Raw genomic sequence first — 16,763 nt, forward strand, 5'->3', positions numbered from 1 at the left:
AGTACATTCAGGACTGCAGAAAAGGTCACTGGTGTGAGCCTGCCCTCCATGGACGACCTGTACACCGCACGGGTCAAAAGGAGGGCAGAGAGGATCACTGCAGACCCCTCACACCCCGGATACAATCTGTTTGAACTCCTCCCCTCTGGATGGTGTTACAGGTCACTATACACCAAGACAACCAGGCACAGTGAAAGTTTCTTCCCTCAGGCTATCACACTGATGAACACTTAACCCACGACAGTATGATTAGACAATAACCCTCAGTGCAATACCTGTAAATATAAACATTGTACAGATTATACAGACTCGTACAGGTCTCTAGTTTTAAGTACTCTGTTTTTATTCCTATTTACCTCATTTCAATGAACATTCCTTTGTTGTCTGCATTGTTTACTGTCTGTTTATACTGCTTATTTCACATTGTTTGCACTGTTTGTTGCTGTCAATGTTGCTGTTAATACTGCTTATTTTGTTATATTACACAGCCTTATGCTGGTTTACTGTTTGCACATTGAGAGCCTATGTACCAGAGTCAAATTCCTCGTGTGTTTGTCACACCTGGCCAATAAAGCTAATTCTGATTCTGATTTCAAAACCTGAGTGCAGCTGATGTTAGTGGATCCATGTGTTCGAGGATCTTTTGTTTTCTACAGGAAGCGAGTGGTCAAAACCAGCAACTCAGTTTCTAAGCCACTTACAGTTAACATTGGGGCTCCACAAGGCGACTGTGTCAAACTATTGTTTTATTGCTGGTTTTTCCAGGGTCGCCAACCCTACCTTTAAACCAGACCCCCATCATAAACCACGAATCTAAACAGAGCCATGAAGCAGTTTCATAAGTGTGCAGTCACTACAAGTGGATGTTGTTCTGCAGGACTGGAGCACACTACGTTGTAGTGAATGTTTTACTGAATTGTATTCAATATCAACATATTTGTGACTTGTTAAAAAAATTAATTTACATTTCCTCACTCTGGTCATAGAAAAGCAACCCACACATAGAATGATAGTTTAAGGTGAAGACTTCACGCTGTTCATGACCTAGAAAATCTGTTGCAACTTTTCAGTGCAGAAAAAGTTTGCCTCTAAGTTTAGAGTGAAAGTGGGTCGACCATGAAGCCTCGTCATGCAGTCTGGTCTGTGTGGTTTACAGAGCGGGATCAAAGACACTAGAGACAGAGGAAAAGATGTACACAAAGCAAGAAAAATGGTGACATCATCAGAGGAAGGAGTCTGATGCTGATCAGGATAAAAAGCAGAGGTGTAAGCAACATCCACCAAACCACCAGACACCAGCAGCAGACACAAGACACACAGTTGAGACGATCACTGTTTGACCTGCTGCAAAACCAGAGGAGCCTTCAAACTGTGCCGGAGAAGATCTGCACACAGCCCGGAGCTGAAGAAGAACCCAGAAGGACAACAAGGACATCAGGTCTAAAACTCGAGGGAGCTCAGACTGTCGGCATGTTTCCAGCATCAAACTCCTTCAAAGTGACGGTAAGAACTCAGACTCCTGTGTCAGTCCAGACAGAGAGCGACGGTGCAGGTCGGGCTGAAATCTGAGGCCTGAACAGCCGCAGTCTCAGCGTTACCATGATTAACACAGAGGGGACACGGCTACACCAGCAAAAAGAAAACAAACATACATGAAGTAACAAACTGTGAGAGTGATCATTAAAACTCAGCTCATTATGAAACGATAGACCATAACTATGATGTTTAATACTGTGGGGCTACATGGGGCCTGTGATTGGCTGAAACATGACAGAAATACTTTTCAAAAGATCTTTGTTAAAATACTTTTAAGTGATAAAATAAAAATTAACTCCACTAAAACCCAGGATGATTCAATATAATTTCACAATAAATGAAAGTTAAATGAGTTCAGAATTTACTGGTTCATTTATGATTTTCTATTTTATGTTACATTACATTAATTTGGCTTTTGTGGGTGGAAACTGGAACTAAAATAGTGTTACTACATTGGTTTCTTTAAATTTATGCAACAAACTCTTTATTCATACTGTATATTTATCTTTTTTTAAATTATTTTCTTTACGAATATTTATTTCATACTGACCACTTTGGGATTCCTTGTTTTGCTGCTCATTTAAGGTGCTGTATTACTTTTCTTTTACATTAATTTCACACTTAGCACGATAAGGAGCATTTTACAACTTTGGATTGCAGTAAGTATTATTTTAGCATTATAGTTAAATACAGTGCTAAACATCTGACTGACAAAATATACAAAGGTTGGTTCGCAAATGAATAAAAATATTTAAATTAGATAATGCAAACAATAAAATAAAAAACATTATTAACAGCATGATCATTTTTTCTTGAAGAAATCATTTAATTCACATGTCCAGACACCAGATGTGCCTTCATGTGAACCAATCACATGTAAAGCTGTTTAATCATTTTCCGTGTGATTTCGTATACTTCCTGTGTGTTTACGGAAATTTGTTACGTGTCAAATCTTAGGTCATATGCACTGTAATAAACGTAAAATGTGCTTTACATGTGATAAATCGGCCTATCGGTCTTCTTGAGGCTTCATCTGTCACATTTTAGTGATCATTTTAGTGACAGTACTGATTCTTCTGGTAAAAATCACGATGTGTGACAGTTCAATGCAGCGAAAAACAGATAAAAATAAAAGAACAAACACTGTGTGTGATGGCTGACTTCTCCTCCTCTTCCTCAGGCTGCCTGCACTGTGGCGATGATAATGATGATGATGATGATGGTGATGACAACAGACGCAGCAGCCATGCCCAAAGGAGCCCACCATCTGAAGCACTTAAACAAGAAGTCCTCTGACAGTACAGCTGTAGAAATGGTCGCCTTGCAGCTTGACCCCAACTCCTTTGTTACTACCACAACCATCAAACCGCTGGCAAACGTCTCCATCTCCCCGTGGACATACAAGTATGAACACATGCACATCTCTCCTGAAGCGACAGTAAAATCAGTCATATCATTTAATCAGAGGGTGAAAGATAAAGCGAGGTTTTTGTCCCTTCTCTCTCTCTCCATCCTCAGCATCTCCCACGATGAGTCTGTGTTCCCTCCAGTGTCGGAGGCTCGTTGTTTACTGCAGGGCTGCCTGGACGCCCATGGTCAGGAGGATCTGAACCTGCAGTCCAGACCAATAATGCAACAGGTCCTGATGTTGCGCCAGGTCAAGCCAGCAGGGGAGAAGCACAGCTACCACTACAGGTTGGAGACCCGCCTGGTGGCAGTGGGCTGCACCTGCGTCCGACCCATTGTTCAGCGCCAGCAGTGATCAGCCCGACACCAGCAGAGGCTTCGGCGCAGAGATGAATACTGTCAGAACCTAACATTCACATTTAGAAAGGATCAGAAATTAAATCAGAATCAAAACTTTGAAGTAAGGAGGCCAAATCAAGACTTATATTTATTAGGATATCTTCTGTTCTAGCTTCTTAATTTGGAATTTGTGTTTGAAAACTGTCATAATACGTGTAAAAACAGGTTAAATATAAAATTGTGACTAGAGTCAATGATTATTTGTTATGTGTAGGCTGGATCATGAGCAGCACATAATGAAAACATGTCCCTGTAATGACTTTGAATCCAAAATGAATTTTGATGAGCTAGTGATTGTCAGACCAACTTCATCCAGCAAGTCCTCCAGCTGGTGCTTATCAAACCAACTTCACCCTGATTCTTGAGTTCAGGACCTGCAGTTTTACAGACTACTGTTTTTCAAAGTATTGATGATGAAAGTCTTTCTCTGCTCAGTGAGTTTAAGTAATTGTATTGCCCATATGCTGCTCTGTCATCTTCTGAATGTTGAATCACTGTTATTTTATTATTATTATTGGTAGTTTACAATTTTCGTTCAGCTCATCTGGAGAAACTACTCAACTCACAGTGGAGCCTCACAGCTAAAGCAGGCAGATAATTACTGGATGCATTTCATATATTCTGTTATTTAAATTAATTTAAATACGTTTTATTTAATGTTATGGTTCTAATTTTAAGTGAGTATTTATTGATGGTTGTTTTAATGTTACTGTATTTATATTTCAGAGAATAGGGTAGAGGCTCAATGAAAGAACAAAGAAATAAAGTATCATTGTTTTATTCTTCAATTTAAAATATAACGTGATTTCTTTACATTATCTTCACCATCATCATCATCACACTCTGACTCACTTACACTGACGTTGCCAGGGAAACAGACCAAAAGCTGTAAACGCTGTACACAGTCGATTATTTATCAGCAAAATGCATTCATTCATATCAGCTGGGTGGGGGTGGGGGGTACTAATGATTACTGGACAGGTGAGTAACCTGTGATGTAGCCACAAGAGCTAACTAGCTGACGCTGATGTCAGTAGCAGTCGTGCCTCGTCTTCTCACCCAGTTTACACAGCTTTAGATGGCAGCATTCATGCTAGCATGCTCGTTTTAGTGCATGGCCTTAATGTTCTGAAATGTGAGACAAATCCTGATGTAGAAACTGAAAATTAAAATCTGGGGACTGCGAAAACAGGCCTGCAGTACTCAAGTCTAATCTTGAGGGGTATTTTAATTACATGTCTCAATCTTGTGCATTTAGACTCAGACTCTTCTCAGTGTTGTGGAACTGTCTCAGTCTCTTGGACATTTTGACTCATACTCGTTTTAGTGTTTTAATTTGAACATGTCTAAGTATTATTTATGTTTTGACCCAGACTTGTCTCAGGGTGGTGGATCAGCCAGCTTTGCTGATATTATAACTTGGACTTGTCTTGTGAGCAGTTTATCTCAGCTGAGTGATTCGGACTCAGTGGGTTTTTGTGACAAACCCATCTTGGTCTCAGCTACTAATGCTGCCTGTTACAGTCTCTGGTCTTGACCAAATGTCCACTTGATTTTTTATTTATTTGCCTTTACCGGTCTTGACTTGATCTCTCTGCTCACTTTAGCTCAGATTCGACTTGGGTGCTCTGGCTACAGCCCAGTGAGAAGCGTTTGGTTTTGTATTTGCCATCACTGCCACTAGTCACTAAAGAACTGCACTTCACTGATCAAACGTTTCTTGTTGTCATGTCATCTCACAGTAAATGGACACTGTCCAGCAGGAGTGATTGTGTAACTCAGATTAGCTGTGTGTCCAGTTAGCAGAGACGCCTCCACATTTACCCCCCTGGCAGGTGGAGGCAGTCCGGTCTTTTGTGGGCCTGAGTTGTGCACGTTTGAGTCTGATGTCTGTTGGTCTGTTTGGTTGTGTCAGGAACAACTCTGTAGTCTTGTGAAGATGTTGAATCCTTGATACACAATCGCACACACAAATGCATTGGCACTGCTGGTATGGAAACAAAGCACAGTAAAACCCCTGTGAATCATCTAATGATGAGTGCAGCGTCCCTTAGTTTCACCAGTTCTTCTCGTTATAAAGAGTCTTTCTTGTTATAAAGAGTCCTGGTTGTTCAGAGGAGGTCGTGCCATCAAACTCGCTTTCAGCGCTCCACTTCCTCCTCCTCTTTCTCATCTTCTGATCTCACTGTTTTCAGTCGCTTCCTGTCAGTCACCCAGTCGAACCAGCGCCGGGATCCAGACGCATCAATCCTCAGCTCATCAGCCCTCCAAAATGGCATCCAAAAGAAGTTCAGCTTGTGTTGTGATCAGGCCATCAAGACACCTGCGAGTAGAGGACAGGGCATGAAGTTGGCACAGGGATTCCCAGACATGGATATGTTCTGTTAATTTCAAAATTAGATTTAAATGTGGTGTATGAAAAAGAATAAATGTCTCAAGTAAATAACTGTATGAATCAGAAACAGCCTGGCTGTGTCCAGAGCTCCAACACACACCACCAACACCTCCAGAGTGTAAAACATTAACTGACATAGTTTACAACCGGTTTAATACAAATTAAACAAGATGTGTTAATTAGTGAGTTGTAGAGGTGCTGGTAGGTGTGCTTTTCAACTGTGGACTAAGCCAACCCCTCTTGTGTGTCCAGTCTTTATGCTAAGCTAACCAGGTCTTGGATACAGACATGAGACTGATCACCATCCCATTAAACTTTCAACTGACAAGAAAACGAGTGGGTGTATTTCCCAAATGCCAAGCTATCAAATTAAGAGTGCTGTTAGATTTAACATCACTTAGGTAATCCCACATATTTGTTACTGCACTACTTCATATTTTGTCTCACTATGTCTACCAAGAATCCCCTCCTCCAGTTCGTCCTACCTCCACACTGTGCTTGTCCTGAAAGACACAAAAACACAAACTCCTATCAGTAACTAGTTTCTGTGAAACAGAGTCTGAATGATCTGACAGAATCTGAAACAGTGAACTGTGCGTCCTCACCTCCTCCTGCAGCTGTTCCTGTGAGGTGTTCAGGTGCATCTGCCGCTGCTCCCTGTTGGCGTCGGCACGGTGCTCCTGACGCTCTTTGGTCAAAGCTTTCTGAGCGACTTCACGCTCATGCTCCCTCCTCTCGGCCAAGTGTTTCAGCAGCTCCGCCTCCTGCCACTAGAGGGAGACATAGGGAGAATTCACAGTGAATTTCTACCTGTGTTTTTATTCCAACAGAAACTCCGTCAGAGACCCAGATTCTAGAAAACAGAAGCCATTTAATTTTTGTCTCTTCTGTGTCACTAAGTGTCTGGTGAGCATAAACAGTAGTTTCATGGTTATCTTAATTTCTGTATCATTTCTGAACTTACCACTTCATGATACTGCACTAAAGCAAAACAGTGTTTGGTTGATGGGAATGCTAATCAAAATTCAAAGACCATGTACAATCAACAGACAGTAAATGTGGCTAAAAGAGGGTGTGGTCCTTATTTTCTTTAACTTTTAAAAGTTCTCAGTCAATAATTTTTCAAAATAAATTGTGGCATTCCTCATGGATCAATTTTAGGGCCACTACTTTTTAATTTTTGGTTGTTCTGAAACTTTGGACCAGACTGAATTTCCTCAACAACAATTGGGTGGCTTGTGCTGAGATTTTGTATAGACATTTACGTTAGGATGAAAACTTCAGACTTTGCTGATTCCCTGACTTAACCTTAAAATCATGGGGCTGGCATGTGGCCTAGTAATGACAGTCTACACTCTGTTGCCTGTTTTTACTTTATATCCAGCCCCAGCACATCCTCACATACCTTCCTCCTCTCCTGAGCGGCATCCAATTTCTTCTGGATTTCCTCCAGTGATGGTTTCTGGCGAGGCGGTGTGGTGGCCCTCAGTTCAGGGCTGCCATCGAAGGTGGGCGGCTTCAGGATGACCTCAAAGGCCTGGCCACTCGCCCGCTTGCTCAGCTCGATCACCTCCATGTCCCTGATGTTGCACAGGTTCAAATCCACTATGCCAGCTGCAAGAAGAGCACAACACCATGAAATGATCACAAACTGACAACAATTTCTTCTGCAGCAGCCTGTGATTATAATTATTGATTTTTATGACTTTGGTGCTCCAGCTTTCTCTCACATGCAGTCCAAAGACATGCAGGACAGGTGAACCATAAATTGACTGTTAATCTGTGGGTAATAAAGGTAAGGCCTGAGACAGTCTGGTGATCAGCTTAGGTTTTAATGCTTCTGAACAAATACATGCTGGGATAGGCTCACTAAATTCGAACATAAATGAATCATTTTAAACATGGAAAATAAGCCATTTAACAACTTCAGGACATGGATGAAGTTGTAACTCCTGGCTCAAGGTTTCAGACTGTTTTAGCTAAAGGTGTTAGTAAAGAACTTTTGACTTGCTATTGGTGCTAGTTGTCAAAGCAATGAATAATAAAAATCATACATTTCATCAGTTAGTATGCAAATGTTTTAAAAGCCAAAAGGTTAATAAAATGCATAAAACAAACTAGGTTAAATAAAATTATTTATACTGGAGATGTAATTATTTTAGAGGCAAGCAACATTTCAGACATTGTGTATAATAAGATAACTCTCAAACAACTGGTGAAGACTGTGAAATACAGCCAAAAGTTCCAGAAAGAGTGAACTTGTGGGCCATGAGGTCAGACTGTTTTTCTGTTAGTTTTAGAATAGAATAGAATAGAAGTTCTGCTGACCTTCCTCCTTGTCGGCTGTAGTGTCTCTGGGTTGAGGAAGGATGCAGGAGCAGAAAAGAGACACCAGGGGGAGCTCTCGCATCTTCTCTCTGTACGCTGGAACAACCCGAGAAGGAGAGAAAAACATATCTATATTAAATACAGGTTCACAACATCAACAGCAATAATAATAATAATCAGTCAGGAAAGGAAGTTGTACCTGCTAGAGTCATTCTGCTGCTGCTGCTGTTTGTTTCAAAGACACTGTGGTGAGGTAGAGGCTGTTCCTGAGGACAGAGACAGGTGAGTCAAAGTTAAGTAAATCCAGTAGAATCAATGACTTTGCCCTGGGTACTCCCTGTTTAAAAAAGTGAGGAAACAAAACAAGAGGGAAAACATGACTGTTCAGAAACAAAAAGTGGAAGAACGAGGAGAATCACAGAAACTGGGTTTTCTTTGTGCTCTTCATCCAAGTTAAAGAGATTCCAAACGACATCATAACCTTCTGGTTATTTGGTTCTAAATATGTTTTGGAATTTGTTTAACAGATAGACACCGGTTAAAAATATTCCATTTTATCTCTAATGCATATATCTGTAATGATTTAATGTAGCATCTGGTCAGTTTTTTCCTGTTTTATTTGCAGCTCCCTCATAAATCACAGGACCGCAGTTTGCACTTTACAGTTTAAGTGAAGGATTTTGTGCTTATGCACAACATGGGTTTCCTCTAAAGGCTCAAAGACTAATATCCCAGTTTCTGTAGAAAACTGAACATTTAAATTCAAAATGTCCAATTTTGCTCATGAGACAAAATGTACCAGCTTGTTTGTGCTTTTTTAAGAGATGATGACTCACATGCACAAATCTGAGTGTTAGCTGTTACCAGCTCAGTGACCTCGAGAGATTAAAATAATTTATCCCGAGTGTGAATCAGCAGCGAGCGCAGAGACACGACCGGCTGCAGGAGTTTGGGCTCAGCAGTTTATCAACACTCAGACTCAGTCAGAAAGAAATCCAACACTGAACACAAAATAAGTCTGACTTTAAACAGCAGAAGCAGCTTTTCCCCTCAGGTTCATCATGAATCTTGAGTTTGCAAACTCACATAGTGAAAAATAAGACAAAATCTGTTCATGAACAAGCACAAGAGCTGCAGCTTAGGGTGGTTTTCAAGCACTTTTTCCATCAACGGTTTGATCTTTGCAATATCCAAAATATAAAGGCAAATATTTGCATTTCCCCAAAAACAGTTTTTTCAGTCTGAAGGTCTGAAGGAAGGTGAAAGCAGAAAATTTCACCAGATAGCACATGATTTTTCTGCAGAATAAGGCTTAAAAACACAAGTCTGCTGCCAAACGCGTAATATTTTTTTAAAACTCTCTTGCTCTCCCTCCCTCTCCCTTACTCTCTCTCCTTGTGTGTGTGTATATGTGTGTGTGTGTTTGTGTGTGTGTGTGGGTAAGCAAGGACTAAGCAATGATGTCATGGTTGCCAGAAGGCGCACCACATTCTGCAGAGACCACTGAACTACTCAGAAAGACAAAGGAAAAGATGCACAAAACGATGCAGCAGAAACAACAACAAAAAGTCAGACAGAAACTGCAGACAGACAAATAAATGAAGAAGAAAACAACCAGATGAGTGAAAGCTGCTTTCTGTTCACGTTTGCTTTGTGTTCCCAAACGAGGTTGCAGCATCTGAGCTGCACAGTTGCAACGAGGTTGCAGCATCTGAGCTGCACACAGGCAGAAAGCTAAAGGCCAACATGAAGCAAAAACAAAGAAAAAGTGTGTGAACATGTGTGTGCAGTGTGAACTCACCCTGCAGTGATGCTCGGTCTCTGTTGGCTTCGTTCAGAGTGAAGATCTGCAGCTCAGCAGCATCAGCACCAAACAGCAACCTGGTGCATGACATCACCCAGCTGCGATCCGATTGGCTGGCTGGGATACTGAGCTGTGATTGGTCCAGTGGGCAGAGGGAGGAGGAGGCAGAGTGGGAGGAGGTGTGGGTTCAGAGCAACCAAGGTTTATATCAGAGGAATCCTCCCGATCACAGACAGAAGACTTCATCAGAATCAGACTCTGGTTTTCACTGCAGCTCAGTTTTCAGCTGATCAATAACATCAGACTGATGACATTATGGCTAACAAAGGCACTGAGGCCTGTGCAAAGCAGAGAAAGCAGAGTCAACATCCTTTGAAAATAAAGCAACCTTTACAGGATCAGTATGTTGTAATGATCTTACAGCAAAGCAGATGCCTTCCTGCTGTATACTACCACCAACATCTCTGACTGACTGAACTGCAGGGCAGATAATGATGCTGTCAAAAGATAGAACCTGGTTCTTCATACATGGAAAATATTCAGAGGATATGTTTATGCATTCGACTGGAGTTTAAATCCGGGTTCTTCAAACCCGGTTTGAAACTCATCTGTAAATCCCAGCCTGCCGACTGCAGCTTACAGGGCCAGGGGTTTCTGGGTGAACGTCAAACATGAACTCATTTTTGGATACAATGGCTCCTTTTCTAAAACTTATACTGAAAGAATGTCGAGATCATTATGAATTTAGATTAGAACATGCAGTTTGCTGAGAAATCATCATGATCTGAGAACAGTTTAATAACAGTCTGACACAGAACAAGGCATTTTATCACTGAACAGACATCCAATTGATGGCCACGCACCAACATCACTAATACTATCTAAAAGAACAGTGATCAAAGTGTGGACATGCCGAGGAGCACGGTGCAGAACAAAATAACACACATCACATGAGACCTAACAGACCGAGTCAGCCTGGCCCAACAGCGCGGGGATGAACCCTCGTTCATCAAGTCAGAAAACTGGACAACAGCTGATACTGTGCCTCTGTCCCTCAGCCCAGGTGTCTTTCTCCAGGCACCTGCCTCCTGCCTGAAACTTTCCATTGCAGCGGTTCTCCACCTGTCCACCACACGCTCTTGAACTTTCCCACCAGTTTTAACCACACTGGTCTTCAGTTTATTTTAGATAGTCAGTCTCATGCTTGACCAGACCATGTTGTATGTTTTCGTTCTGCACCTGTGTTTTGGGTTTACTTCCTGTCTTGCCTTTTGGATTTGTTTACCTTGTGTCTGCATGTGGGTCTCCACCCTGCACTCTCTGCCCAGACACATGTGAATTCTTAGAAAACAGTCATGTGCGAGGACGAACTACACACAGACTGTCTGGGTATAAAGTAAAAAGATAAACTTTTGAAACATAAAGATAAAACATGATGAGAACTGGATCCGCTCTGATCCGGTTTGATCTGGTTTGTTGGTCGATGTGCTTCTGAGGAAATGTCAGCGCTAATTTTAAAGGCTGACAATGAACTGTTACTCATCACACACACACAGGTCTGTGTGTTTGTGTGTTAACGCCTCCGCCACGCTCGCCTGTCTCTCGCTTCTCATTCAAGCATGAGAAACCACTCACAGCTCCACACAGGCTGCACCCTCCTCCTCATGTATCGTGTTAATAAGAAAAATTATTGCAAAGCTGTTTGGGGGAATTTCAGCAGTTTGTAAAACTAAATGTGCAAACTGAATGTAGTGCAGCTCAGAATGTAGTACTGTAAATGTGTGTCTGTCGTGGTGTGGAGGTGGAGGGGGCAGATGGGAGTGTGGTGCTTTTGGCTGTCATGCAGAGTTTGTGCTACAGGTGGTTCAAGCCAATATTTAATGCACCCTTAAACTCAACCATAACACACAGATACTGCAGGAAGAACTCAGTCATGGATGCAACCTGAGGTTCTGTCCATTCAGTCTAGTGGTGGGACTGAAGAAAGTCAGCGCTAAGTCCGACAGGTCAGAGTTTTCAGGCAGTCTCCGGGTCACAGGCATGACTTGGATGTTGACATAAGCAGAAACTGGTAACTACAGTAACTCTGATGGGAGTCCCAGCGGAGCACACCTCATATAGATATTAGACTGTTCTGTCCCAGTGTCTACAGAAAAAAGGTTTTAGCTGCTGCATCTCACAGTTTTTGACACCAAAAGCTAAGTGCACCTTCTTTCACTTGACTCGACCCAGTTTCAGTCAAATCAGGGCAAAGTTTGAGGTATCCTGCTAAGAGACAAACACACAGGAGCATAAACATAATGTTCTTAGTGAGGATTACATTTGTCCCATGATGAGCAGCACCTGGAGGAGACGGCAGGGAGGCGCTCGGTCAGCTGCAGGGTCTCAGTGGCCATTCTCTGTTTGGAAGTGTGTGTGTGTAGATGCTGAGATATGTAATGCTTGTAGTTTCTATCTAAGTGAATGGGTTTGTATGTAATTTGTTTGGTTGTTTTATCTCAGGCTGGTGTCTGCATGCTCTTACATTTAATGTTGTCTCCTGTGATTTAATGCTTTTATGCTGCAATTCCCTTAATGTGAGTTTTCTGCTATAGAAGACAATAAAAACCACCTTAACCTCTGAGTGTCCACCATCAACCCTGAACAGCTCTGTGTGAAGAGAACTACAGCTCCCATCATGCACCAGGAGCAGAACACAGCGTTCTCACACACTGTTCCTCCTGTTTCCCTCCCAGTGAACCAGATGATGTAATGCAGCTGCAGTGAGTGTGTGTCTGTGTCTGTCCTTGTATCTCTGTGAGGACCAGGTTCAGGTTCACACCTTCAAATATGTTGGATATTGAGCAGCGGTTTGATGGTTTAGAGTTGATTGTAGGCATGTGAGGCATTTATGCACGTTACTGCAGTGCTTCGAGTGTGTGTGTGTGTGTGTGTGTGTGTGTGTGTGTGGGTGTGGAGGTGGCAAGGTGAGAGGCTGCAGCAGAGCAGGAGAAACCCCCACATCCCAACTGATGATGTCACCAGCAGCCAATCAGAGACACACTGTCAGTGTGTGTGTGTGTGTGTGTGTGTGTGTGTGTGTGTGTGTGTTTGTACAGACAGGTGACAGCATCATCATCATCATCATGGTCATTCTCGGTGGATGGGAGCTCTGTCACCCTGGACGAGAGCGCTCAGTTATTCAGGGTTTTCCTTTCATGTGTCCCCATCTGTAGCTTTAAAGTCAAATTCAGCAGACTCAACAACATATGCATCGTTGTCCTGACGCTCTGTTGCTACAGGACACAGCTGTTTGCAGCACAATAATACAGGGCAGAGATGCGGTATAAACACAGGGGGCTGGGCTGCTGGTTCTGCAGCTGCTTTCAAGGACAAACAGCAGCAGACCGACTGGAAGCAATGACATCATCTCTGAGTATGGGCAGTGATGTCACCGACAACAAGGTCCCTGAGCTCAACACAGGGTGATGTCATCATTATGTGACAGAGAGAGCTGATTTCAGAGGCTGAGGTGATACTGAGGTGTGTGATGTGACTGAAAAAAGATTATGCTTATTTGTTAAAATGTTTTAAATCTTGTTATATGAGCAGCACAGAAAATGAGTGACATCCTGATTTTTCTGTCCTCGTCAAGTCTGTTTTATTCAGTGAGAGAACAATCTTAGGAACATTCCCTCATGTTACCCTACATGAAATCATGCCACTGAGTTTCACACACTGGGGTTTACAGATATGTAAAGATGCATTAATTCAGATTCTCCACAGTGACAGTGGGACAGGACATGGTGTCTCCCAGCTACACCCCCCCTCCATGACCCTCTGCTGCCTACAGCCCTCCTGTTGTTCTTCCAGCTTCTCCACCCTGTGTTGTCAAAGTACGGTCTGTAAATCAGCCCCGCCTGCCACCTAGCCAAAGTTAGAAGAAGGGTTTTTCCTGCTGCCAGTAGTCATGTCAAACAGCCATGGAGCAGCTCTGGGCAGCTAAAAGTCTGAACCAGCGGCTGCCAGAGTAAAGAGGTGATGTCTTTTGTACTGAGACAGTGGGACAAAGAAAGAGCAACAACCAGGGTTAACATGGGTTTGGCTGTTTGACATGGAGAGGGTTAAAAGCAGCCAGAGGACTCAGACTGGATTCAGATGTGGCGTTCTTCATTCTGGATGTGTTAGCATCTAAATGGCTGTGCAAATTCTCAGTCACCCAGGTCACAGTGTGCTGAAAAAACTTAGAGGAAGGCATCTTTATGGCAGAGTCAGCAACCGTTTACCTTCACGCTGCTCTGGTGTCATTACTGTCTTGCATTTTGTCCTTACAAACATAATGTTACTAGCTCATTTTACTGAGAGGTCAGTAGGACTGGAACTGGTGAAACTGACAGTGAATTTCAAGAACATCCTGTCATGGTTTAGCTTCCAGGTTGGAGAGCTTTATTTTGTCAGACTTCCTGCCCTGTGTCTCTTCACCTGCCCCAGCTTTACCCCAGTTCTCAGTCACTGTTCATGGTTTGCACCTGTTGCTCATCATCTCCCAGTCTACAGCCCATAAATACCTCCTCCTTTCCCTTGCTGGTCCATTAACGTATTGACAATGCTGCTCATTCTGTTTCATGAGGCTCACCACACCCTGCTAGTTGTTGTGATCCTCGGCACTACTGACTTTGTGTTGTGCACCAGTGACGCTGCCACCTCTCAGCCTTAACCTCCTGCTGGTGAATTCCTGACTCCTTGCCTGTCTGTCACTTTCGGCTGTTCCCACTGGGGGTCATCACAGCAGATTGCCACACTGATGATTTGCATGTTGAAATTTGGCATGTGTTTTACACCACATGCCCTTTCTGATGCAACCCTGAATTGAACCTGGGCCGCAGCGGGGATAGTGCTGAATTATAGCCACTAGTCCATCAAGGACCCCTCCGGACTCCTTGCCTGTAATCTCCTGTATCCCCAGTGATGTAGGCGTGTCTCCTGTGCACATCTGGCTGTGTGTTCCTGTTCGGCCAGCAACGCTGTTACCCACCTGTCTCGTCACCTCACCTGTGTTCCTCGTTCCTGTGAGTCTCCTTCGGTCCTGTGTTTGCCACTCACCTGTTCCTCGCTGCTCCTGAACCAACAGTTGCCCTGCTTGCCTGCCTTGTTCCCCAGCTCTACTCAACCAGCCTGCCTACCACCTTTGGAAGGTCCTGCCTGACTCACGGAAGCACTCCTGGCACCACAGCTACACTTTTGTTCTCTTGTCAGTTTAATAAAGACTTTCTAAGTTTCTGCCGAGTCCTGGTCCACATTTTGGATCCTAATACATCCTCTGCTGGACCGCAAAGCAAATGACAAACGGCCTACTGCGCTTATTGACACACATTGTCCTATTCAAACATGTCATTACAAGTCGAATTGGTTTTCTTTTACCATGTTTGAAAGGTGAGTGAGAAGCTGACAGCCCTAGAGGACGCCTGTCTTGACCACTAGCAAAGAGCTTTTCTACTTCAGCACAACAGCCTCAGGTCTGAAGGTGTGCAAGTATGTCAGCGTGAACAGGCTGTTTCATCACTGCAGTAAAACTTCCCTGATTAGAGAAAACTGCTAAATTTATCAACGACAAGCTGCAGAGACAAATCTGTCTGGAAAGATTCCTGTAATCCACCAGCTCAAACCAGTTTACCAGTGTGTCTGTCCTCCTCAGCTCTGGTATGAATGAGCAGCCTGACTGTCAGCCAGCAGGCGTGTGTGTTGGCGAGGCGTCGTGACTCTCACCATTTGTTTCTGGTAGTGTTTGCAAGCCACTGAGGAGGGAAGGAAGGAGCGAGCTGCAGAGGAGAGAGAGGAACAGACAGCAGTGTGGGCTAAATGTCAGTGAAGGCGAATCACTGCTGCAGGCGGAGGCTTCCAGAAACTCATCCGAGATGGGTGACAGTCTTACAACCACCAGTGTTCCACACGTTTCTGCAGGAGTTAGCAGCCACCATTAGCATGAAGAACTTTGCACAGCCTGTCTACATCCACTATTTGCAATTTCAGATTGTGCATAGAAAGGCTTCTATTGGGAATGTCACTTTTTGCTCAAAATTCAGACTTCTGTTCATTCACGGTGAAAAATGAATTGTCACAACCTGCCCGTCAGGTTTCTCTTCAGCCCTGCCAAATGCAACGGACCTTTTGGGGTGTGATGGTGTTTACGGGTGCCAATGGTAAAAAAAAAAAATAATGCACAAAATACAAAGTTATCCATAAATTTCAAAAGTCCTGCAGCTGAGACCGATTAAAATCCACTAATGAACACATACAACGCTGTGATGCTCAGATACACTTGAACTTTTGTTTGCATGCTTTGTAAAACAGAGACCAAACGTAGGAGTAAAACAACCATCTTCAGAAAACCAGGTCTTTCTGGATGCGGCTTTGCGCAAAGGCAGGTCATAAACAGTATTTTATGAAGACAAGCTCAGCTTTTCTATCTCATCAGCAAAAGTCTCTTCTGCAGTATTTTCACACAGACTGAAAGAAGTGAGTGGCAAGTGACTCAGCCGCTCTTCAGTCCGACCACGCTGCCGGATTTCAGCGAGCGTGTAGGCGACAGAACGGAGTGCGTCGGCAGGGTGCTGGCAGATGGTCGACAGGCGGAGAGGCGGGACCCATTCACAGGCCTCGAACATGAATGGAGACAAAGGGAGGGCGGCTCAAACACAACGGCTTCTCTCTGGAGCTGCTGTCAGCACAGAGAAACCCGCTGATCGGCACCATCAGGACACAGCACACAGCCGCGGATGCTCCTGTGACTAAGTCATTAATAAAGTGAATGGGGGGGGTTCTTTCATTCACTTCACCTCCCCAACACACTTTTCTTAAACAGGTAATATTTTAACTGCTATTTTTCCTGCTTTGCTTGTCTCAAACGATGTTTCC

General features: G+C 43.4%; 2 protein-coding genes across 2 annotated transcripts; one reads left to right on the forward strand and one right to left on the reverse strand.

Moving 5' to 3' along the window:
• The first annotated feature begins 1,470 nt into the window (after positions 1 to 1,470).
• il17a/f1 (interleukin 17a/f1) lies at positions 1,471 to 3,298 on the forward strand. Its single transcript, XM_020602687.1, has 3 exons — positions 1,471 to 1,503; positions 2,717 to 2,940; positions 3,055 to 3,298. The coding sequence occupies exons 1-3, from the start codon at positions 1,471 to 1,473 to the stop codon at positions 3,296 to 3,298; spliced, it is 501 nt and encodes a 166-aa protein (XP_020458343.1).
• An 828-nt stretch (positions 3,299 to 4,126) lies between these two features.
• Positions 4,127 to 9,948, reverse strand: LOC109961625 (stathmin-4-like). The gene is made up of 7 exons (XM_020602599.1): positions 9,867 to 9,948; positions 8,265 to 8,331; positions 8,066 to 8,161; positions 7,143 to 7,351; positions 6,343 to 6,507; positions 6,223 to 6,240; positions 4,127 to 5,665 (listed from the first exon to the last, which is right to left on the reverse strand). Exons 2-7 carry the CDS (start codon positions 8,275 to 8,277, stop codon positions 5,657 to 5,659), a joined length of 510 nt encoding a protein of 169 aa, XP_020458255.1. The 5' UTR covers positions 8,278 to 8,331; positions 9,867 to 9,948; the 3' UTR covers positions 4,127 to 5,656.
• Positions 9,949 to 16,763: the final 6,815 nt, after the last annotated feature.

Source organism: Monopterus albus, unplaced genomic scaffold (genome assembly GCF_001952655.1).
Source record: "Monopterus albus unplaced genomic scaffold, M_albus_1.0 scaffold57.1, whole genome shotgun sequence".
In the NCBI taxonomy this organism is placed as follows: domain Eukaryota; kingdom Metazoa; phylum Chordata; class Actinopteri; order Synbranchiformes; family Synbranchidae; genus Monopterus; species Monopterus albus.